The sequence below is a fragment of the Pygoscelis adeliae genome, unplaced genomic scaffold (assembly GCF_000699105.1).
Source record: "Pygoscelis adeliae isolate BGI_AS28 unplaced genomic scaffold, ASM69910v1 Scaffold267, whole genome shotgun sequence".
Taxonomy (NCBI): Eukaryota; Metazoa; Chordata; class Aves; order Sphenisciformes; family Spheniscidae; genus Pygoscelis; species Pygoscelis adeliae.
The window spans coordinates 233216-258664 of NW_008825150.1; the positions used below are offsets into that span (position 1 = coordinate 233216).

Consider the following 25449-nt stretch of genomic DNA (forward strand, 5'->3'; position numbering starts at 1 on the left):
GCAGTGTTGGCAGCTGACAGAAAAAAATTACTTGGTTCCATCCTAGGAGATACTTTCAAATTAGAAATGTGATATGTATTTATTTAAGTCTCTAATGACATTTCTATCTAGTCTTCACAGGGTTATTACCTTTGTGGGAAAGGAAGTGACCAAATGGGGTTCTGCTCTGCAGAATGACTGTAAATGTCATGCTAGACTGGACAGCATCTTCTGGATTATTGAGTCTAGTCGCCTACTCTTAAAAACAACCACATGATATAATTGTGAAAAAAACATTCATACTTAATGACTGCATGTCACTTATTTTTCTTCTTGTCTATGATGGTCTACAGAACCAAATGGAATGGGATAAAATGAATCAAAAATGATGTTAGTAAAATGAACAGTTCTCAATGATAGAGAAAATCAGCAAATGCGTTTGGCATGAACATCTCTTCACAGTTGCTGCTGAATGAGTATCTTTATGTTTTACTAAAACATAAATTGAAACATCCATGCCTTTTTTCAAGTGGTGGCTCATATCACCCTTCTGACCAAACTATTTAATGTATTGTCTGATGGATGCTGAGAAACTTAGATGTTTTTAAAAATTTGTGAGAGTTGCTTTCATGGTATAACTTGCTTTTGAGCAAGTTGATTTTTTTCTTTTTTTTTTTTTTTCCATATGTTGAACTGATGATTTACTGAGTCCTCCTAAGCTCTTAAATTTGTGGAATTTAGTTTCCATATATCTGTAACATATTATGTTGTGACATGCCAGATGGAGGAGTGCTTTGAATGGAGAAGGGTATTATTGGTGGACTTAACTCCATCTCTCTTTAGCTCCCTGCTTCATTATAATTTTTCCAATCTGAAAATCACTGTAGTTAATCTTCAAGTAGGTAGTAATGTTTTTAGGATGCTAATTTATTGTGTAAAAGGATACTTTCTTGTAAGACACTACCTTGTAAGAAGCAGAATTGTGTCTTGCTGTTGCTCTAACTGCCCATACATTTTTACATAGTAAAACCAGCCTGCTTTGTGTTTGGTAAAAACTACTATTTCTGAGCCTTCATTTACAAAATAAGACACTTAAAACAAAAAGGAACATAGGATCTTACAGACAGAGATTCTAAGAACACTTACAAATTGCTAAGTGTAGTTGCCTGCAGTGGCAGACAACTTCATTATAAAGTACTGCTAATAAACTCATTAAATTCCATCTCAAAAATAGTTATATTATTTTCCCTATTGTTCCTGTTGGATAGCTGTTCTGAATATTATTCTCTGATGTGATTCCATTTTCCACTGTAAATCACTTCTGTAGTCAGTATTTTTTTTTTACTTTGAATGCATTCTTTCCATTTGATAACAATTGTGTCAATCTTTTGAATCTCAGAAATGTTTAGCTTTAAGCTTTCTCAAATAAAAGGAAAATATTAGGGGCAAATTCTTACAAATAAAGTCTGTTGGTAGTGGCAAATTCTGCAATACTGATTCTCAAATTTTTGTCCAGTGTGTATTACTGATAACAGTCTAACTTTGAGATGTGTATGCAAGTCTGAAAGTACTATCGTTTGTTTTTTTCCTGCTTTCCAACATTTTCTTTTCACATAATAATTTTTGTCCCAAGAGATGCTCCATTTTTTTAAACATATTTTCTAAACCTAGAATCTAGCTGTGCATAAAAAAATGCAGTTCTCTTAGGTTTAGTGATAAACCAACAATGGACTTTATATAGCCTGTCTGGGGCATATAAAACACAAACTGTTTTTAAGGTGAGAAAAATACTATATATGAAACAAACAAAAAAGGTATTTTATTGTACATTGTCAGAGTTTTAATATATCTCTAATTCCTGTTACACAAGATGAATACATGAGCTAGAAGCCCTCTGTCAGTGGCCATGTCCACAACTTAAAGCAAATAAGAAATAGGCCACCTGCATAATCTTTGTTCTATTCTGATTTTAACTTTGGTACTAGATTTGGAAGATACTTTGTGTGAATAGCAGGTTTCCATAATGATGTGTTTTGGTTATTCCCTAACTATTCCTAACTTCAGAATGAGTTGTTAGACAACTTTTGGCTAAAAACAGTTCTTTTGAAACATAGCTCAGGCTCTGTTGGAGCACATTTTTGTGTCTTTCTTGACCAGTAGCTGCAGAGTTAGTTTGCTGAACTATGATGTGGGAGCTCCAAGATTCATCTTTTGCCTGAAATTGTTTGTGCCTATACTGCCTATTTGTCAGGAAAGTAAGTATCTGACCATCAGTTACTCAAGGCTGGATAGTGCCCTGCTCACCTTTTGATGCTGTTCTATTTTTTTGTTAGTTAATATATGGACACATACTAGAGTCTGACTGAAACCTGGTTGAGTGCTCTTACTATAGTAGTAAGGTATTGATTTTGTATTACTGACTTGCTGCCTGCTTTTATAATTGTGTAAGTATTCTATAAGAAATAGAACAATTTCAACAGGAAAGACTGGTAAAGGAGGTGAGTCTTTTCTATCTTTGCTTTCCTTCCTTTCAGTTTCATTTTCTTTCTAACTTCCAGCTTCTTTTCATTCTGTCCCCCATCCTCTTCCCATTTATATTTTCTTTCTCTTGTTCATTCTGTCCCCAGATTCCCTTCTTGCATTATACTACTCTTCATTTTCTGACATCCCATTAATCTTCCAGTCTTTATAGCTTACTTTCCCACCTCCACAAGCACACCCACAGGATGCTTAGAAATTTTACAGCATACCTAGTTGTCAAAAAACTAAACCTACAAGCCCCAGACCCATAGTACTATGCTGGGAATGTTCATTAACTCCCACACTGTTTGGAAAAAGAAACTGGTACAGTTAGTATAAGGACTTCAAACCATAATACATGCCTAATATTCCTTTGCTTTCCACTAAACCTGGAAACCCCTCACTGGAGTTAGGGAAGGAGATGGGATCTGTCTTTTTTGCTTCAACTATGGTTCTGATCTTTGCAGAAACCCTAGAAAGACTGACATGAATGTGTAGTTATGAGAGTTCTGTGACCTCTGAAGCATTAGGTTTGAGGAGAATGCACTGTTCATCAATGGATCAGAAAACTTGTTGCAGTTGATGGATGCACCAGCAAGTGGATCCTCAGCACACCTGCCGCATTGTAGCTTTACTGCTGTGGTAACAGTGCAAGTTCACCACACCTGAGAGGCAGATGAGCACGCTCGCTTTCTTTGACTCAAGAATGTCTGGCTAAGAAAACTGTGACCAGGGGAAGATGAAGCAGAGTTGCATTGGTCTTGCAGTAGACCCTTTTCATGTTAGTGGCTACTGCTGCTGCAGCCACCGGCAGGAAGAGTGCAATGGTATAAGGTCTCACTGCCAGAAGAGAGTCAAAGTGGGGTTTCTAGTGGGACGCGTCTGTGATCTCAGATGCTTCTGTCCAGTCTGGGTGCCAGGGTTTCACCAGACCATGTTCTTTAGTGCTGGCAGAAGTCACTAGGAAAAATGACAAAAGACTGCATCTCTAATGTGTGTATGATCAACTGATCGCCCCCTCCATTAATTGCCCGTGAATGCTAAATAAAAAAGCAGTATTCAGTGTATGGATGACAGTGCTTAGTTTCCAAAGGCAGTAATTTGAGGCTTTTCTCTTGCTAAATAGCACCCATGCCAGTGTTTAGTGTTGCTCGGTGGAATTATCATCAGATTTAATCTTAATCAAAGGTCTCTTAAACAACGGACCTCAATAGTTTTTGGATAGTTTTCACTCTCCTGTATTTCGGAAAAACTCTGAACAATACAGAGACACTTGAGCTTTTTTTTTTTTGCAGGCGTTGGAAATGATCATTGTGTTGCTTTGCACTCTTAATTCTGCTGGGAGGAAGATGAAATTATTGTCAGTATTAGAAATAGAAATGTAGAAATACAAGCGTAAAATCTGTAGCCAGTAGTAGGGGCTTAACCTGCTTGCCTCTGCTTGTCCTTGGTTAGTATTTTTTTTTAGGCCTGTATCACATTTAATTAACTGTTTGGCACTTAAATGACAGTACTGTAACAGATACTGCGTGTTAAAACAGTATTACTAGCTACACCATAGCTGAATATAGCTGTACTGTAACTAACCTCGGAATTATTGTATCAATCACTGGTAACCCACCCCAGGTTAGATATTGCCAGCAGTGCTTCCAGTTCCTTTTTTTCCGTTCTTCTTATTCAGAGGATAGCGCCAAAGGAAGCTAAGCAAAGCATTGCTAAGCAATCAAAGGAAATCAGTCCTCTCCTTTACCCTCTGTTCTCTGTTATGCAGTAAGGTTGCCAGTTATTTAATGTTAAATGAAATGAATTAGCAGACTGAACTTAGAGATGAACTTGTCCGGTAAAATGATGCCTCATCATGGATAAAAAACCCCTATAGTACAGTTAGAGATAATAATTATTTTTGAAAATCTTCTTTCTCTAGAATCCTACTCAAGTGGGAACTGCTCTTCAGGTTTTCCATAACCTTGGGACTTTGAAGGATACCATTGCTAATGTGGTGGACGGATACTGCACAGTCCTGGAGGAGAACATAAAAAATGCTTTGGATATCAAAGTATTGACCCAACCATCTCAAACTGTTACAAGAGGTATGATACTTGTTTTACAGAGAATGATAACTGGTTTTTTTGGACAGAAGTACAGTATGTTGTCAAATGGAAGAAACTTTCACGTCCAAGCCTGTTACAGGAATGTTTCCCTGCTTGCTTTAACCAGTAGAGGATGGGAGTAGGCATGTCTCAGAAATTATCTAATACAAAGCCAAAGTTGGGTCTGTCTGTTGTTATTGGGCTCAGAAGTTTTCCTTTATTCCCCATCCCCCCTCTTTTTCCTGATTTGCGCAGAAAATTGTCCCCATTAGTTTGCAACTTTGCAGCATTTTCTTAGCAGTTTGTCATGGCAAGATGAATCCAAATTTTGCTTTCTTTGTGTTGGTGGGAGGATCATGGGTAGAAATTATTTGCAAGCAATGGAACAAGCCTGAAACTATATTGTGATGCTTTTGTCAGATGGAAATCATTTCAAAGCAGTATATTTAATATGAAGAAATGTTGCACTATTAAACATTTAGTTCCCACATGTTAGCTCAGATACCAAAGAATACTGAGGAATTGGGTGGGCAGGCAAATTTCAACTTTGGCAATATGAACATATAAAACTTTAAAAAAAAAACTTTTGCAACAAGTTGGGGGTCCAAAACCATAATCACTAGCATAATAAAGAAATGCAGCCCCTCTCAAGGAAAGTGATGGTTTAGAAGCTGCATGCCCTTCAGCTGGAATATCACTTTTTTTAGCAGTTTGCCTATGCATTTAAGTTCTGAGCTGGTAATACCTGTATTTTTCAGAGCTACTGTCTCTGCCATTTCACTTTGCTATTACATCCTGCAACAGTGCTCATTGGCATTATGTTGGTGTTTCTGTGGAGGTCTGAATTGGTAAAGCAGGTAACAGTGACGAACATTGAAGTGTCCCCGCTGAACTTCAGTTTAGTTGACTTCTCAGTTGAGACAACTGAGGCCATTCACAAAGCTCTGTTTTGAAGCTATTTTAGGCTGCTTTGACTTTAAAAAAAAAAAAATCTTATGTCAGAGTGCACAGCGATCTATATCTCTAATATTTTAATTTTTACATGTGAAAGCTGAAATGTGCTGCTGTGTGTTTTTAAAAACCATTTAGGTGGCCCTGGTAGAGCTGCTATGCCAACACCTGGGAACACAGCAGCTTTTCGAGCAGCCCTCTGGACAAACATGGAGAAACTCATGGATCAGATCTGTGCTGCTTGCGGACAGGTACTCAGCAGCTAATTCGTGTTTGTCCAGTCATGCAATTTTGCATATAAGATATTAGATGTCACTTTTCCTCTCAATAAATTCTTTCTTACAGGTGCAGCATTTGCAGAAAGTATTGACAAAGAAAAGAGATCCTGTGTCACATGTCTGCTTCATAGAGGAAATAGTTAAGGTAAAGTTTTGATTTAGCTGAATATGTTTTAGTAATTCTGTTAAGGAAAATGTGATTGTTTACAATTTTACAGTTCCGTAAAAACTCTGTAATTAAATTAACGGTAAAGTGTTCAAAGTCAAACTAGCATTGAAAGCTGTATTTATGGTCTGTGGGTTACATCTGTAGGGTATAAACATGTTCTTTTTATAATAATTTCTTTTGTTTTCTTTAAAGGGAGCTGATAAGGCACCACTGTCAGTTTTTATTACTGATCATTAATGTCATTCTATAAAATACCATGTGATTTTAGTAATTAATTAAGTCTGTTAGTTTGCATAGGAATATGTGTCTTCATCTAACACTTTCAGCCATCTGTTTCTCTACTTCTTGGCAATTTCTTCCTTGAAAAAAAATCATGGCTGTTTTTTGAATACCTATTATTTTCCATTCAATTGCATTGTTTTCTATTCATATTTGGAATAATTTGATTAATGGTCTCCTTCAGTGTTAGGAACAGAATTACTGAAGCTATCTCATCTACCTTAGTAGACGAGAAGAAACAAAAACAAAAGATGTGTTTATGCAGACATCTCCTTTTCCAAGTTATGGCTGGATTTTTAATTCACATGAATTTAATTTTTGAAATATGTTGGGGAAACTCTTCATATGCAAATGTGGTCCTCTCAACAGTGAAAGCAAATAATGAAGGTTAAATACAGCATTTAAGTTTATCTGTTCAGCCCATCTCCAAAAGCCATTGCACAGAACATCACTTCTCTATGAGGCGCTTCAAGTTTCTCTTTCTGTGTCGTAAAAAAAAAAAAAAGCAAATACAAAACACCTCAAAAAGTGTATAAGCTTTTAGCGTATTTTCTTCATTAAAAAGTTTGATCTGGCAAAAAATATCTATTGCTGAAGGGTGGAGCCCTTCAGTAGATCAGCATGTTTAAGGAGAAACATAGAAACCTAGAGACAGAAAGAGGAACTCTGGAAGGCTCAGGAAGGGTTTGGATGGAAAGGGAGTGTAGATAAATGAGCTTTCAGTGTCCATGAGTGGCTCCCACCCTGAGCCTGTGCTTCTCACTTTCACTCTTCCCGTTTGTAGAGCGGCACGTGACAAGGGGGTAGGAGTTTTTCCAGTTGTCAAGGATGATAATAGAGGGAAGCCAAAGGAAATCTTTTATCATCTTGGAGAATAAATGAACAGGGAAAATGAATCTTAATAGAAGCTAGATACAGAGTAATGAAAAACTCATTAGAAAATAAAATAAAGGCTTTCGGTTGTCATATGCTAAGCATGATTACCCTTCCTTCCCTTTGACTTCATACTGCAGGATTGCATCTAAGTGACAAATTGTATTTCCCGAATAAAATCCATCTATTTGTTTCTCCACAGTTATCACTCTTCCAATTAGTTTGCTCTTCAACATGTGTTTTGGTGTAGTATAACACCAAGCTGGACAGTTGTCATTGTCAGTGAGGCAGCTAAGGAGTAGTGGTACATCCTTGTCTGCTGCTACCAGAACACTCGCAGCATGACACGGTACTGCTGATAGCACTGATGCTTTACTTTCTTTTTACCTGAGATGGTTCAGTGTAGCACAGTGTTTTTCTTGGCCCTTCTCACAGTTACACCATTTGTTCTAGTGTCCCTTGAAAAAGGTACGGCACTAGCCTGCAGATGGGTGAAGTCACACTGAACAGTAGAGCTGTTGTTTAGTCAAAACCAGACAAGAACTACATGCTGCTGAAATTCGAGTGTATGTACAGATGGCTGTATGGGAGTACAGCCATTGTTGTGTACATTGAAAATAGATATAAGTAAGAAATTGGTATTTTGCCATTTACTAATGAAGATTCCGTCTCATATTAATCCAAACTGAAACAACATGCTTTCCTCAGCAAGTGTTTTGGAGAGGGAGAAGAGTTGGATTTTCTTTCTTGTATTCAATTTCATTAATAACTGAGCAAATGAACAAAACAAACTAAAGGTACTAACATTATACCCATTCGCTAGGGCAGCATGCCCACACCAGAAGATAGGAAAACGAATCATCCACTCTACAGTCTGTGCACTAATTACTGTTACTGATGTCAACATTATTATTATAGTCATCTTCTGCAGCAGCTGCAGTACCACTTTGCCTGTCCATCTGCTTCCTTGTTTTGATTACTGCAGTGCAAGTATCATCCTAGGAAGCATAAGAGAGGAGGAGACCCAGCCTTTTTAAAGCACAAGTCCTTTAATAGCAAGAAAGCTACTTGCCTTTTTTTTTTTTAATCATTCTCTTTTTTTCCATTGGGGATTTTTTGTGTCTTTCTCTTCACAGATAGCACAGCCTGCATTTTTTCTAATTTTGTATTATGATCTCAAACATGTGCTTTCCGGCCTTCTAATTACCTGTTACCATAATAATATTTAGTAGTGTTGTATCATGTTGTATCCAAAAATGTAGTTTTAAAAACACTAACTAATTAATTAAAGGATTCACAAAAACTCTGTTTAAAAAAAAAAAGGAAACAAAACAAAAATTCTGAGGCACAGAACTTGTAAAATTTATAAATACTGGGGTTCAGCAACACTCGCATCTTTTCCACACTATGGTTTCTCTTACAGAATTCACTTCCAAATTTTTCCACCATTAGATGTGACCAAGAGTTAAGTGACATACCCAGCCTTACATGAGTATCGTGGAAGAATCTGGAGGTTAAATTTACACTGCACTTTTTTCCACTCCTTCCCTTTGCAAATCTAGATTTTGGTATTTTCCTTTGCCACAATATGAAGTGAATGCAATTTTGAAAAGAAATCATGCACTCACAGTACATTGTAAAAACTGTTACATTTCATACTAGTAATGAACTATAGATTTATTATTAATCTGTAAATATTAAAATTACAGATTTAATTTCCAAAAAAGATCTACAAGGTATTTAAAGGAGAAATAAATTTCCTTTAAGACTGAATGGACATTTTTGTGGTTTTATTTAGGAAAAAAGGCCTTTAATGACTAGATTTTAGTTAAGAAAAAAGGCTGAAAGAACTCAGAATTCATTAAGTTCTGATTTCTAGTTTTGGGGAAAACAAATAGAGATTTAATTGTATACATTTTTTAAAAGGTAGGGTTATTGTTTTCATAATGTTGAGGGTAAAAATTAAAATTACAAATAAGATTTAAATAATTTAGAATTGATATTTTTGTTCACCTAATGACTGGTTATTTTTATCACTTCTTTCAACAGCATAATTCACCTTCGGAGAGCTAATAGGTTACTCCAGTTTATTCTGCTTTATTGCTTCTCTCTTTCAATGTGTAGTGACTAATCCTGCCTCAGCTGTTGTAATACCTAAACTACAATTGACTTCAGTGTAAGTTGCAGCAGAACATATCTTTCTGTGACAGCCACCTTCCTAATTAGAGATAAGAATCCCTCTAAGCCCCTTGCAAAAGAGTTGAAAATGATCTCTGATCCTCATCTATTTTGGGTCCTTCACTCCTACATAGGCGTCAGCGAACAGTTCTGCAAAGCGAGAAGCAGCCTTAAAAGCAGCAAATCATTTTGTAGGAGGGTTTTGGGGTGGTCAATAGAAAGGGTGAGCTGGGGTCTCTCCGCTGGGCAGAAGGGTACTCCCTGTGAAAGGGCGGATCTGCCCTTGATCGCCTTTGATCTGCTGATGCCCCGCTTGTTAGCAGCTAAGGCACACTGCAAACCCTGTCATTTACGTAAGCCTCTGGGTAAAAAAGTGAGCTGAGAGTTGTAGGGAGTGTTATTATGTACTTCGTGGAGGGCTCTTATCATTGCCTCTCCTGATGAACGTTTGGTGAGTAAGCAGGCTATTTTGTTGAGTTGTCATCATTGGCAATATGAGGTGTTAACGGTACAGAAGGAAATGTCCTCATCATTACATAAGATAAAGAAAATAAAGGGAAAATATAAATGTTTATGGCCCAAAGTGTACTTACAGTTCACCTTCTTATTTCTCCTCCCCATCCAAACTTGTTAAAAAATGTTGCTGCTTTGAAATTATTCACGTCTAACATCACATATTCACATTCAGTTGACCCAATTAAAAAATAATCCCAAGTGGAAAAAATTGAAAGATCATCTAATTACTGCCTTATGTGAGTTCAGAAAATAATCTTGTTTTCACCTATTACAAGTATGTGATTTATTTTCCAGTATTCTTTCGCAGAAGCAGAATTGAATTACTTGCATATCATTTCTACTGTGGTTTCTGTTTATTATTTAAGCAATAACAAGGTACTTTGTGGAGATCTGAACACAGGTGAATGAGTAGGTTTTTGATCCCCAAAATACTGAAGATGCTCTTTATTTCAAACGTACAAATTGTCAAGGTTGCAAGATTTTTGAGGCCTCTCTTAAAAAAACCAAAAAGGTCTTACCAGAGTTAAAGGTCCTGATTCTAGTTTTGGATGGATCAGTGTGTCCAGACAGCCATGCTAAAAGTAATTTGGTTCTAATTCAAATGGGAGGGTCGGAGCCTGTGCACTGGTTTTCTAATGATGCTGTGTTTTCTCTAGAACATTAATTCCGTTTCTCTGACAGAAATGTGCAGCCGTAAATAAAGGGGATGGTGTGGAGGTTGCGTGGGTTAGTAGGTTATAATGACCTTTGTTCTTTTCCACTTCTGGTTTGGTGGGGTTTGTGCAGTTCAGTGATGACTGAAAATTATTAAGTCAGTTGGTTTTCAGTCAGCTTGCTATTCGAAAAGAAATGCATTTACCAGAAGTGCCGCCTGTTATCATCGTTCTTGTCAATCTTACCTGAACAGCTACAGGCTGAGTGGACGTGGTAACGAACCACCCTTTCTCTCTTGGATGGGGTATGTAGTAGTCAAGGTGAAAGCGTAGTTCGAATTGCTGCTGTACATACTAAATGAGTTCTCTGGATAGAAGAAAGCTGTTGGGTCCCTTGGGTAGTTACTGGCTTTTGGAAACACGAAGTTCATTTACTTCCAGTTGATGCATATCTTGCAGGAATATGGGAGGATTAATTAATGTTTTAAGTAGTTCTGAAGATATAGGACACTGTTTAAGACCTAAGTATTTTTGTTCCTTACAAATTAGTTTTTCTGAGGAATCACTTAAGAATTCTAATATTCTAATAGGGAAAATGTAGAGTCTTAACTTTATTTTCTAGTTAAGAAGGTTCTATTTTTAAAAAAAACAGGTTTTGTTTCTTTTGTCAGCTGCACAGAGAGACCTTTTTAAAATGTTGCACTACTGCTGGAAGTCTAGAAACTATTACACCTTGGGTATAAACTCAGTGTAATGAAATTCTATGCCCTGCAGCAAAACAAAAAAATCAAGGTAATTTTTAAAATCATGGTGTCATTTATTGACATCTGTTCATCTGCAATGTGTAATGTAGACAACATTAGAAATTTAAATGCACTGTTCTTTTAAGAAATTTAATCTCAACTACTTTGAGAAGATAGGAAAGGTTTATTGAAAACACACTCGGAATTTGTCTGTTTCTTTACTGATTAATTGCACTACTGAGGATGATGGCTTTTTGTTCACAGTCTAACATTTGGCAATTACGTTGCTATAGAAATAGTGCAAATAGATTTCCTTATTTCTGTCCCATAAGATCTCGCCGTACAAAATCGTTAAATCATTTGCATTCTTGCTTTATTGGTGGAAAAAATATTTAGGCTGTCCTTTAAACGTCTTCTGTTTTTAGAGCAACATTCGCAAGTCCCATATTTCTCTATGGCGGAGCCTTTGATTATAGATAGAAAATACTGTATGTATTAGTATGCAAAGCCTGATTTCAGGAGCCTGCAGCAACTAGCTGCATGGTAATATTCACTATATTGTTTTACATTTCAAAGAGGCTTCACAATAAAGATGTTTTTCACATTCTACTCAAAGTATCAAAATTTCTACAGGGAAAAACAAGTTGGAAGGGAAAGTCATGAAGTAGGAGCCAGTTTAGAATCAGTGGGTCAGATTTATTATTTGAATGTTAGAATAGGTATTTTAGACACACACAAATATGATAATTCACAGATGGGAAATTATACTCATTAAGTTCTAAACTTACAGTGTGGAGGAAATAGAGATATTTGTAAAAATAAATATATGTCTTTTCAGTATCTTCTTGCATTCTTGTCTAATACTGAATAAGGGGGTTACTTTCATTCTCATTCCTTGAATTTAGATTTAATGTCAGATACTAAATAGTTATATTAAGAAGAGAGCTCAAGAGATTTCATTTCAGTAATAGCAAAGTTAATTAGTAGTTTGGTATGTTTTTTAAAAATGAGGTAAGCTGTTCTGTTTTTATGTTTGAAGAGACTTTAAATCAGTTTTCCAGGCTGCAGCATTAATATTACTGTAGAGTAACAGTGAATACAGATCATTAATATTATTGTAGAGTAACAGTGAATACAGATCTTCAGGTATCTTTGCTCTTATGGTATTGGTACTCAGCCCACTATTGTTCAGTGGTTTATTAACTTACTAGTAGCTATTAGTGAAAATGGGTTATACTTTTTGAACTGTGAAATCAAGTCACTTTCATGTGCATAAGTGGGAAGGGGTTTAGCACCTGGGTTCCATCAGCCTGTAGTTTTCTCTACCAAAGATAATCTTGTAATCCTGCAAACAGGCAACATTAATCTAAATTTCAAATCTATACAGCTGAGTAATAATGTTGCTCCACACTATTAACAAGTCTGCATACATGCTATAATACAATGCACTAAAGATATAAAGACTACTGAAAAAAAGAATTTTTAATATGCAAGTATAAATGGTTTTTTTCCCCTGTTCATTCCATACCAATAACAGCATACTGATCTGAATCCCCTCCTTACTACCAGTCGTTGCATAGAAGATGGTTGAATCTGCAGTCTCTCTCAGTTGCACTGTGTGCTGTAACAGTCCTCTTTTTGAAGTTCTGAAACACAGCTTTTTATGAACACAGGGTTGCTCATGAATGGCCAGCCCAGAGGGTGGTGATCAGTGGTGCAAAGTCTAGCTGGGGGCCAGTAACTAGTGGTGTACTCCAGGGGTCAATACGGGGTCCAGTCCTGTTTAACACTTTCATTAATGATCTGGATGATGGGGCAGAGTGTACCCTCAGCAAGTTTGCTGATGACACAAAACTGGGAGGAGCATCTGATGGTCCAGAGGGTTGTGCTGCCACCCAGAGGGACAGAAATGGAGAAGTGGGCTGACAGGAACCTCATGAAATTCAACAAGGAGAAGTGCGAAGTCCTGCACCTGGGGAGGAACAACCCCAGGCACCAGTACATGTTGGGGGCCACCCAGCTGGAAAACAGCTTGGCAGAAAAGGACCTGGGGGTCTTGGTGGGACACCAGGTTCAATGTGACGAGCAAATGTGTTCTTGCAGCAAAGAAAGTGAATAGTATCCTGGGCTGCATTAGGCAAAGTATTGCCAGCAGATTGAGGAGGTGATCCTTCCCTCTATTCACCACCAGAGAGGTCACACATGGAGTACTGTGTTGAATTCTGGGCTATCCAGTACAAGAGAGATGTGGACACACTGGAGAGACTCTAACAAAGGGCCACAAAGATGAAGGGACTGGCGCATTTCTCCTATGAGGGAAGGCTGAGGGACCTGGGACTGTTCAGCCTGGAGAAGAGAAGGCTCAGGGGGATCTCATCAATGTACATAAATACCTGAAGGGAGTGTGCAAAGAGGACGGAGCCAGGCTCTTCTCAGTGGTGCCCAGTGACAGGACCGGAGGCAACGGGCACAAACTGAAACATGGGAGGTTCCTTCTGAACATCAGGAAACACCTCTGCCCTGTGAGGGTGACTGAGCACCGGCACAGGTTGCTCAGGGAGGTTGTGGAGTCTCCATCCTTGAAGGTATACAAAAGCCGCCTGGACACAGTCCTGGGCAACCTGCTCTAGGTGGCCCTGCTTAAGCAGGGGGTTTGGACCAGATGACCTCCAGAGGTCCCTTCCAACCTCAACCATTCTGTGATTCTATTGACTTGCAGCTTGAAATCTCTGCCTAAAAGGCCAGTCGGCTGCTTTGAATTTGGCATCTACTAAATGTAGACCTTTTCTGTCCTAGACTAGCAAAAGTGTTAAACTTTTGCCATTGGAATATTAAATTTTCACACTCATTATGCTTGTATTGTTGGGGAAAGACTCAATTTTATTAGTTTACAACAAAAATATTTACGTAAGAGAACCTTATCTTAAAATACAGTTTGCTAGTCTGTGTTCACCTAGAATGCACAAGACTGTGTTCGACTTTGCTTTCTTGAGCTGGGACAGAGAGCAGGATGAACTAGCACTGTCCAAATGTCTCCCGGCACTGTCATTATGCAGTTTTATCACATGTTCTTAATTGTTTTATCTAAAAACCCGCTATGGTGGGGAAGTTGCACAATATTACTGTCTGTGCAGAGTATTGACAATAGTAACTTTATAGTAATAGTTGAAGCTAAATAATTATACAAGGTGAACACATTTTTTGCTGATTGTCGATTATGGCCTTGATTCAGCAAAGCACTTCAGCACATTTTTAATTTCACATAAATAAGGTATACCATGGAAGTCAAACAGACTGCCTGCATCTATTATTCTAATAAGGGTAAACTTTGTTGAATTATGGCTTACACTAATGATCTTTGTCCAGTTCATGTACACAATAAAGTGAGCCCTACTGTTGAGAAAATTCATTGCCATTTGTGGTCTAGCCTGCTGGACATATTTTGTCTGATTTATGTGTGTAATTTCCATGAGCAAGTAATTCCTATGTGAATGGTATGTGTGACTGAGTACTGAATTTTTAAACAGTATAAAAAAGGGTAAAATTATAGTGGATGGGCCAGACTGGAATCTGATTGTTGTGGTTTTCTATTTTACTCTATGTAGATGCAGGTGGATTCCCTAGGAATAACATTTGCAAAAGTAGCTAAGTGCTTATAGTCCATACGTCTTTCAAAAGCATCTTTCTATTGCCCTGGTTCTGGCCAGCTGTCCAGCAGGTCAGGACAGCAGAGGGTTGCCCTAGTTTATGTTACTGGGCAGTTGTTCAGTTTGTTTCTGAAAGCAAAGAATTGACAAGAGGAAGACAGATCTAAGCTCTCTTGCACTGCCCAAGGAGTTCCATAGGGGCTACTAAATCATTTGAGCGCCTGCTCAACTGTATTCATAGAATCATAGAATAGTTGGGGTTGGAAGGGCCCTATAAAGGTCATCTAGCCCCCCCCCCCTGCCGTGGGCAGGGACATCTTCAACTAGATCTGGTTGCTCAGAGCCTCGTCCAACCTGACCTTGAACGTTTCCAGGGATGGGGCATCCACCACCTCTCTGGGCAACCTGGGCCAGTGTTTCACCACACTCAGCGTAAAAAATTTCTTCCTTATGTCTAGTCTAAATCTACCCTCTTTCAGTTTAAAGCCATTCCCCATTGTCCTGTCACAACAGGCCCTGCTAAAAAGTTTGACGCCATCTTTTTTATAAGCCCCCTTTAAGTACTGATAGGCTGCAATAAGGTCTCCCCGAAGCCTTCTCTTCTCCAGGCTGAACAGCCCCAACTCTCTCAGCCTTTCTTCAAAGGAGAGGTGTTCCATCCCCCTGACCATTTTTATGACCCTCCTCTGGACCTGCTCCAACAGGTCCATGTCTTTCTTACGCTGAGGGCTCCAGTATTAGTTCTGGGGAATAAAGTGGTCACTGGGCACAGGAACAGCAGTGACAGTATTTTTAATTCCCAGTTTGGGTTGGTAGATTATTAGTTTGTGTAAGTGTAGTTTAGGCATAGGAGCATTTTCACAGCAGATTTTTATGAAAAAATAGCAAGTTCTGTGGATGATCTTAACCTCCCAACTATTTTGTAGTGGTGCAAAGTATGATTTATGTGCAGATTTTCTCTGCTGTGAGATCAAAATAAAGCTGCAAACAGATAGTACCATCAATTCAAAAATGCTGAGTTAAATGGATCTGCTTTTGGGGGAAAATCCTGTTTTGCCATTGTAGTCCTACGGTTGCTTGCAATTAATCTTCATAGATTTAATTCAGTTGTATTCCATGATGGGGAAAATATGTGTATGTCAACCTGGATCTTACCTGTCCTGAGTTTTAGGTACCATCAATTACAGTTAAGGTCCTTTTGCTGAAGAAAGAACATATTGCATGAAAAGAGGAAATAGCATTCTATTATATGCTTGTTGTGGTTTAACCTCAGTCGGCAACTGAGTACCACCCAGCCGCTCGTTCACTACTCCTCCCCCCCCCCCCCCCCCTCCCCCAGTGGGATGGGGGAGAGAATCGGAAGGGTAAAAGTGAGAAAACTCGTGGGTTGAGATAAAGACAGTTTAATAGGTAAAGCAAAAGCCACGCACACAAGCAAAGCAAAACAAGGAATTCATTCACTCCTTCCCATGGGCAGGCAGGTGTTCAGCCATCTCCAGGAAAGCAGGGCTCCATTACACATAACGGTTGCTTGGGAAGACAAATGCCATCACTCCTAACGTCGCCCCCTTCCTTCTTCTTCCCCCAGCTTTATATGCTGAGCATGATGTCATATGGTATGGAATATCCTTTTGGTCAGTTGAGGTCAGCTGTCCTGGCTGTGCCCCTTCCCAGCTTCTTGTGCCCCTCCAGCCTTCTCAGTCGGTAGAGCATGGGAAGCTGAAAAGTCCTTGACTAGTGTAAGCACTGCTCAGCAACAACTAAAACATCGGTGTGTTATCAACATTGTTCTCACCCTAAATCCAAAACACAGCACTGTACCAGCTACGAGGAAGGAAATTAACTCTATCCCTGCTGAAACCAGGGGACAGGTCAGGACAATGTTAAAGTGTAATAATTTCCTTCTGAGACTTAAAATTATGTAAGGATGTTTTATGTAGGATTTCTATATATGCAGTATGCACCTGAAACAGTTTTGCCCCAGATAACAGTACCAGACCTCTTAACTTCCAAAGGTTTATGTGTTCTCTGCATTATTAAACACACACTGATGGGGCAGAAATAGGACAGAATGGTGACCTTCTTCTAATGTTGTTGGTTATGGAATAGGAAGCTGTTGGAAAATGATTTCCACAGAGCTGAAAAGATAATCGGATGCAGTTCATTACTCATCTTGTCAGCTGCTCCTGCTTCAAGGGATTGTATCACAAGATGTTAATCTGCTTGTGACTAGATTTCAAAGCAAGCATTTTTATTTTGGAGGGGGTGTAAGTAATTTAACATCTTTCAATTTTATTTCATTTTCAGAAGCAAGAGAAATGGAAAATTCCCAATTTAAAGTCTTAGAATATTAATTGATAAAAATATTAGTACATCCTTGTGGGTTCTGTTACAAAAATATGTTGATATGCTGCAAAAAGCTATTTAATTGCAGAAGTTGTTCTTTTTAAGCTAATGATGAGGTAGTGTATTGCTTGAATAGTGGAAGTTAGTCTGCTAGCACACTTCAGTGTGTTCTGCAAGACAACAAGTATAGACACAAGACAGATTTGCACCGAAAAGAATCCCTTCTACACATTGAATCACTAACGTGGATGTACCCAGTGCCCCCATACATTGTCTACCAGTAAGGATATTTGGTGTAAGCGTAGAGGAGGACCAAATTCATTACTTACACTCTACAGATGGGAAGATGACAAGAATGCAGTTTTAGCTAGATGACATTTTCTGAAAGTGAAAGGCCCAAAAGAGTTACTTTCTGATACTGTGGGATGTTGCTCACAGTGCTATATGAAGTATAGGAGAAGGCTTATAAACTTTCCATTACAGTAAGATGAGCCAGTAGATTTGCTGTGTACGTTTCAGGTAAGCAGTACTGCCCCTTCCTCTTCCACCTTCATCCTGCCTGTCTTCTTAAGTCCTTGAAGAAGTTGTCCAGTACAAGGAGAGGGACATTCCTTTAATTTCCTGCTACGCTGGAGAAAAACACTCCTTTTGCTACCCTTTTTTGTGTCATTTTCTAGTATTGATTATTGTCAAATGGAATTGCACATTATATTTTAAATAGTTAAATTAAAATTTCCATTGTGACCTACAGGCACAGATGTAATCTCTATTAGAAGACATTAAAAAATAAGCAGTGAGATACTTAAAGGTACTTAAAAAAATAATATATTGAGTTAATGTGTAAGCAAAAGAAATTACAGGTTTAAACAAAATAAATAATGGCACTTTTTACTCCAGCAGGATCATCTAATGCTAATGCCTTGCTGTATTCCAATTTTGGTAGCTACAGTCAACCCACTTAAATACCCCCTGGTGTATGCGTAGGCAACAGTATTCTCTAGTTCCTGCCACAAACTCTTACATGGTCTTTTGTGTGCTATTAATCAGCAGCTATATTTCACCTCCAGAGTGACATCATCTGAGTGACAGCATCTCAACACTGGACAATGTGAAATATCATATCTTACATTATAGAAGCAACCAGTCATGACTCTGTAGATTGTGTTTTTAGTTGGTCCAAAACTGGGGCATTAATCATTTTTTCCCCTAAACATTTTTGACTGAGTAGTCAATCAGTATGAAATGTTATTTGAATTATCCCTGTAGCTTTTCCCCTCTGTTTCTCCTCATACATAATACAGTTGGTTAGCTGAGATGTGAGGGCCTTCTTCACTACAAAATTCTGATACAGTTAATGAACACCATTTGCCCAGGTCAGAAGGCACAAGCTAACGGACAGAGGCTTGACTGGTACAGCTGTGGCTACTATGCAAATGTTTACATGAGTACATATGTATGTATGTCTGACTTTATATTATATATGTGTTTATATTGGTACATGCAAAAGTTACATATTTTCACAAAAACATTAAATGTCATCACACGTATGTTACTGTTATTTGTCACCATGTTGAATCTGACAATTACGATAGAAATGTCGATGTGGAAGGACTACGTGCAAGTTTGTTTTCAAGACCCTTTAATTATTGCATCTTCTGCTGAGACTATGACAGAGGTGTAGATGGTGATTACAATAATGAAAAAAAAGTTGTTTGAAAGTGCTCTGTAAGTATTTTTCCACCTCCATTAGATTATTTAGAAATTGAATTGAGTTACAATGCTGAATAGGCAAACATTGTTCCAGGTTGGAGTAGAGAATATGAAAGGTAATTAATTTACTCCATAGTTGATGTGGAAGGCCATTTGTTTTATACTAATTTTCATGTTTTAAATGTGAAACGAAGAACTGAGTAATTTCACGTTTATGCTATAGTAATAAATTTACCCAAAACCCAAAGATATTTTATGTAGTGTACCTTCTGAATCATTGCCTAATATTATAATTTTACTTTGCCCATTTATGAAAATCAAGTACAATTTTACAGAAAATACAAACATAGCTATAAAATATGTTACTTCAGTTTCTAAATCCATCAGTGTCCTCAAGCAGTCAAAAATGAGATTCCATCATCCCAGTTTATTTTAGTATTCTATGTTAATTCTCATACATTTTACAAGTATGAGTCCAACAGCATAAAAGATGTTCTCTCTCAATTCTTAACACATGACCCATAAATTTTATCATTCTTTGAATATCTTTAGAGATAAGGGGTAGGGTTGGATGAATTCCTCATCTAATCTCAGAATTTGTGAAAGCATTCTATCTGATAATCCTTTTTTTTTTTTTTTTTTTTTAAATTTTAGATGTCTTGGTGTACCTTTGATTGGCTTTCAGGTTTTATATCAATTCTTTAAGATTATAGTTTTGGAACTGAAACTTGAGCTTGAACTTGCAGTCTTTCAATGACCAGATCTTCAAGTGGGATACAGTGGTACCCTGTTAATGGATGACATTCTAAACACCTTCATTGCTTTGCATATTATTGCCAATGCAAGTGAATAGAGTGCGTTCTTTCTTCCTTTCACATCTTAAGTAGTAATTCAATTTGGAGTAGCTGGACTTTTATATTTGATAGCTAATGCTCTCCTTTTTGTGGTGCTGGGAAGTGCAGAAGTTGAACTGACACTTTAAAAGGGCTTGTGTTATTAACAAGAACTAGGGTTGGTTGTTTGGGTTTTGGGTTTTTTTTTCATTTTTCTCATAGTGAAGTCACTGGCAGTGCCAAAAGGAAAGCTGAGAAAATGCATCCCTCTTCGACAGCAATTTCAGTGTTGAGCCCTTTGCTTAAACCCGTCTTTATCTGTGAATGTTGTGCTTTGATTTAAAACCTTGGATGTTTCCGAGTGAGTCAGGATAGAAAGAGCCAAGTGCCAGCACAGGATCCTTAGAATTGCTGACATTTGTTATCACTGCTGGCTGTTTCACTTTTTCATTCTGAGCACTTTTTGCTGATTATCATTGCTATAGTGATTTGGTCAAACTGGTTAATTTATACAGTAGGGTCAATACATTGCGTGTATACCATGCAATGTTCTGTCCAGAGTGAGCTTCCCCTTCCCATGAAAACACTGGGCAGCCTTCCAAGTATCTAACTACTGGGCAGGGCAGGATACCCATCGTCATCTCTTGTAATTTCTTCCACCTCAAACACACAGACAGGAAGAAAGCAAAAGGGAGAAGACAAAACAATGCTTTAATGCTTGAGCATAAGTGCGAGATGTTGGGGGGGAGTAAGGAAACAGCCTGTTATTTCTTATATGTCCATTTTGCGAGAATACGCTACCTTGTTTTTCCACTTCGGACAGCAAGCCCTGTTGACACAAGGTGGTGAAGAGTCAGCTGTGAGGTTCACTGTATTTTCATGTGTTCTATGTTTCTAGAAACAGGAAACTGTTCCGTGTGAAGCGCAGCAGCATGCAATGGTTTTGGTCCCTGGTTGGTGTTTGCAAGCATGTTGTAATGACAGTAACAATAATTGCTGTGATGTAGTCAGCATGAGAACCCCCACGGAATGAGAAGGTCACCGCAATGCAAAGAGATTTTCTAACACAGCTCCTGAGGTGTACACTCATGCCCCTAGAGAGCTGGGAGCATTTCTCCCAGACTTGAAGGAAAATATTCCATTTGAGAGAAGACTGAAACTTTTATTTTTGTTTTCTCCAATATTTTTTTCTAGCTTTAAACTTGAGGAAAACTTCTCAGACTTCATTTACTTATTTTTTATTCTCAGTGATGGTAGAACAGCTTTGACTGGGAGCATTTGCATTGTTTAAGATTCTTTGAAAAGAGTATGTTTTGAAACTTGTATTTCTTTTGTCCCTTGCTATCAGGATGGCCAGTCTGATATTTTATACAAATTTTGGACTGCAGTAACTCAGACACTTTCCTCTCAGTTTCAGTCAGCAACAGACTGTAAGTATTCAGTATAAATTATTTGTAATGTGTTTTATAGTTAATTTTGAATCTCTCATTTCAATAAACCCTTTGCTTATTATCTCCTCTACTAGAACTATAGCAGTAGTTCACTCAGTGCGGGGTCTGTGAATATAAAACTTCTTGGGTTTGTAACCAAAAAGGGTGATCCTCCTAAGCTATGGTTGAATTTTCAGAAAGAAATATTTTCTGCTTCATTAAGTAGTCATTATCTAATAAAAAAAACTTATTTTTACAACTGTGTGTGGAGGTAAAAATGTTTGGAATGGTACATTATACTTTCCAAAATGAATGGGTTTGCCAAATTCAAAAATAGTAATTTGATTTTAAAGAGCAGTTCTTACAGTCTTTTCTTGTTAAACACTGATTTGTTGTAAAAATCTGATTTTAGCCATTTTTGGATACCTCTATAAGTAGGGGTTGAGTTTCTTCAAAATTGTGTCTTGTCTAAATATAGATAAATGGCTGGTGTTCCGACTATACACAATATTCTGTACATATGTAATACATAAGTGGCAGATACAATCAAGGAATATTAAATAAAAGTCATGTATAAACATAAGATAGTACTATTACCAGTACATGCTAATGCAGCATGCAATTGGATCATAAGCCCAGGTGAGTTTGGTGCTTTCATAAATATGTCTTTCATGTTTGTATACAGTATATAAAGTTAATCTTTTGCACATACAGATAAAGTGCATAAGATTTGAGTTTATCTTTGTGATCTCAGCTACTGCATTGGCCCTTCAACATTTGGTCCTTCCAGGCTTTATAGCAGCAACATAATTTTGAGGAACTAGCTGATTGATTCATGTTTAGTGGTTGCTAAGTAACTAGATGATCCCAAAAGAAAATGTATTCATCTTGTGTTAAAACATATTAATTTTACTGTTTGCCTTACGCATTACTTTAACAGCAGTAAGTACATACCCAGAATCTCTCATGTTCAGACTGAACATGTGCTACTTGTTTTCAGCACTCGGTTTCAAGATTGTAAAATTGTGACATCAGTTAATGGGATCAATCAACATTTCAGAAGTAAGAGAACTCTTACATTTTGTCAGCAGTACTTTGTCTGACAATATTAAAAATATTTTAATACTTACGATAATAATTTTTTTATATAAACGTTTAGAGGGAGCGGTTGGATTTTTTAACTGTAAATGATGTTTTTACTTTGCTACAGCTGAGTTTTGGGGAAATAATGCTTACAGCGAGTATACTTTTTCATTTAAGTGATGCATCTATATGAGAATGTTCATTTTTAACATATAAATTCTAAGTGATTGAATCCACTGACATCAGTCACAGACCTCTGGATCATATAGATCAGAGGAATACTAGACAATATCAGAAAAAGTGTAAAAATAGGAATTCATGGCAGTTTACAGAGTTTGATAATAGATCACGATCTGCTTTTGTGAGGTTGGGACTGTCTTTATAAATATGGCTTCGTGACCTAAAATAACTCTGTGTTTGATAATAAATGTGAATCCTCTGGTATTCAAAATTAGAATATATTTGAGTTGAAAGGATAGGCTGGGTGAAATGGAATGGTTCCAGATGTCTGGAACCTGAAAAACCTACGAATGAATGGAACAACGTTAATCTCCTAATGTAATGGGAAATCCATAAAGTATGAGTGATGTTAGGTCAAGATTAACATCAGTTGCTAAAACAGTTGTACATTTATTTCATTTCCTGTTACTTGTGGCAAGCCTTTCAAGGCTGAAAATAATGCTGATTTTCTGCTGGCTTTGTCATTACTTGACAAGTTTAGGAATTGCATTTTAAGGTACCTTATTTTAAGAAGTGTGTGTAAAAGCATATGCTTCCCTCATCAAATTTCTTAAGACTTTGGCTCATAGAAGTTATCTTTGTCAGTTTTAAACGGGTATCTTCAAAGTTGTACAGCCCCACACTTTTCCCCCATCAAGCTATTGTTAGAAAATCTCTAGATTTAGAGAGTTCTAATCACGCTTTGGACTTAAATGAAAGATAATAGTAATAATTAAGTTTGATACCAAACATTTCACGACCATGATTAGTATCTTTATTGTACAAAATAAGTTTTCCATGTCCAGCCTTCCAATTGTGGATTTTATGCTGGTGCTTTAGATATGTACCTTTGTCAACTGCGTTTAATATGAGAGCTCATGCCACTTTGAAATTAATTATAAATATTACATTATTAATATTAAAGACAGGATAACATTGTATATAATTCATTGATATAAATGCAAGGATACAGGTTGTTCATATGAATCAAATAATTAGTTTGAAGTTAGCAATGCCTATTGCTTACTGCTTTATTTTGCAGCCTCTATGTTTTTGAAACAAGCTTTTGAAGGAGAATACCCTAAATTACTGAGGCTTTATAATGACTTGTGGAAGCGCCTGCAACAATATAGTCAAAATATTCAGAGGAATTTTAACACAAGTGGAACTACTGATCTCCTTGCTGAACTACAACAAATGGAAGAAGATACACAGGACATATTCATGCAAAAAAACCAAGATTATGAGTATGTATTATGAACTCTAAGGCAATAAAATGTAAAGCTTTGCACCCTGCAAGAAAACAGAATATTTTTAAGAACTTAGTGTTATTTGCATTGTCAGTGGGAAAATTTTAAAGGCTTTTTTTTCCTTTTGCAGGTATTGCTTTAATACTATTTTAGAGCTGTAGGATTTTCATCAGGTTATATAATGAACAGTGTTGGATTGTCTTGTCTTTCACAAAGTCCCTGACTTTGGAACTAGTTTTATCTTTTTGTCTCTTCGGGTGAAAAAAAAAAGCAGAATGATGAAAATTCAGTTTTGTGTGTGTTGCGATTACAGCAGTAGCTTTCTCTTAATGATACTGCAATCACTGGGGTGTGACAAATGCTCAGTTTGTTATGATTCACAGTTTTTATGTTTATACATTGTAGAATAAACATGATCTGAGTGGTAGATATCAGAAAGATCAAACTGAAATAGGCTCATCAAGTCTATTAGGACTTCCAGACTTATGTAAGATAAAATGAATATTTTATGTGAGATTTGCCTTGGCTTAAATATGTTCCTGAGACTTATCATTGACTTCAATGAAAGCAAAGTAAAGAGTTCACCAAACTTCTGACGATGAGGTAAAATGTTTGAGAGCTACTGCTTACTCATTTTCACAAATAGAAGTACTAGACACTGAAGCTTATTAAAGGTAAATTTAAGAAGAGTCTGTCTATTTGAAGCTTTCTGTATGCATATGTATACCAGGAGATACTTTTTTTTTTTAATATATCATTGAGTACAAGCTGTCTGCTAATGAAATAGGTGAATATAAAAAGGTCTATCCTTGCAGTTCTGGATAGCTTGCTGATATTTTGCAGGTGGTTTTGGCACTGTTTGTCTCAAAGAACACCTTGAATTAGGGATTCCACATAGGTCTTACAGAAAGTGCTAAGAACTGTACTGAACTACGCAGAATGGCTCCCTGACTAGTTACATGGTTCAGGTGAAAAGCAAGGTGTTATACACTATTCATATCTTTTCAAGTGCATATGTTTAAATAGCAGAAAGAAAAACGAGGTTCAATACTGAGAAGTTTGTATGGTCTGGAAAGATTCAATGCTATTGTATATTTTCATTTAAAAGGTAGTAATTTTGTCTTATACCCACAGTCCAGAAAAGGCCTTGAAAGATTCACTGCAACAATATGAAGCTGCTTATTTGTCAAAATCTTTATCTCGACTCTTTGACCCCATCAACCTTGTCTTCCCTCCTGGAGGTCGGAATCCTCCTTCTTCTGATGAGCTTGACAGCATCATTAAAACTATAGCCAGGTATGCACGTATAATACATTGCAAAATGTAATCTTCAACATGTTTTTTCTCATAAGTTACAATTTTAGAAATGAGACTTCCTTAGCAGTAAAAGGTTGACTACTCTTTAGTTATAAAACTGGCTAGTGTAAAAATTAAGTTAGGATTTACAATAGACTAGACTAGACTAGAATATTTCAGTTGGAAGGGACCTGTAACGATGTTGTGGTTTAACCTCAGTCGGCAACTAAGCACCACACAGCTGCTCGCTCACTCCCTACCCCCTGGTGGAATGGGGGAGAGAATTGGAAGAGTAGAAGTGAGAAAACTCGTGGGTTGAGATAAAAACAGTTTAATAATTGAAATAAAATAAAATAATAATAATAATAATATACAAAGCAAGTGATGCACAATGCAATTGCTCACC

At 37.2% G+C, this 25449-nt stretch overlaps 1 protein-coding gene across 1 annotated transcript in view; it reads left to right on the forward strand.

The window, feature by feature from the left end:
• The window catches only part of COG5 (component of oligomeric golgi complex 5), a 193646-nt gene that overhangs the window by 121054 nt on the left and 47143 nt on the right, over positions 1 to 25449 (forward strand). Inside the window, exons 8-13 of the mRNA XM_009328367.1 lie at positions 4424 to 4589; positions 5679 to 5791; positions 5886 to 5963; positions 21114 to 21195; positions 23540 to 23744; positions 24882 to 25043. Coding sequence (XP_009326642.1) covers positions 4424 to 4589; positions 5679 to 5791; positions 5886 to 5963; positions 21114 to 21195; positions 23540 to 23744; positions 24882 to 25043 — 806 coding nt within the window. The remainder of the gene's footprint in view (positions 1 to 4423; positions 4590 to 5678; positions 5792 to 5885; positions 5964 to 21113; positions 21196 to 23539; positions 23745 to 24881; positions 25044 to 25449) is intronic.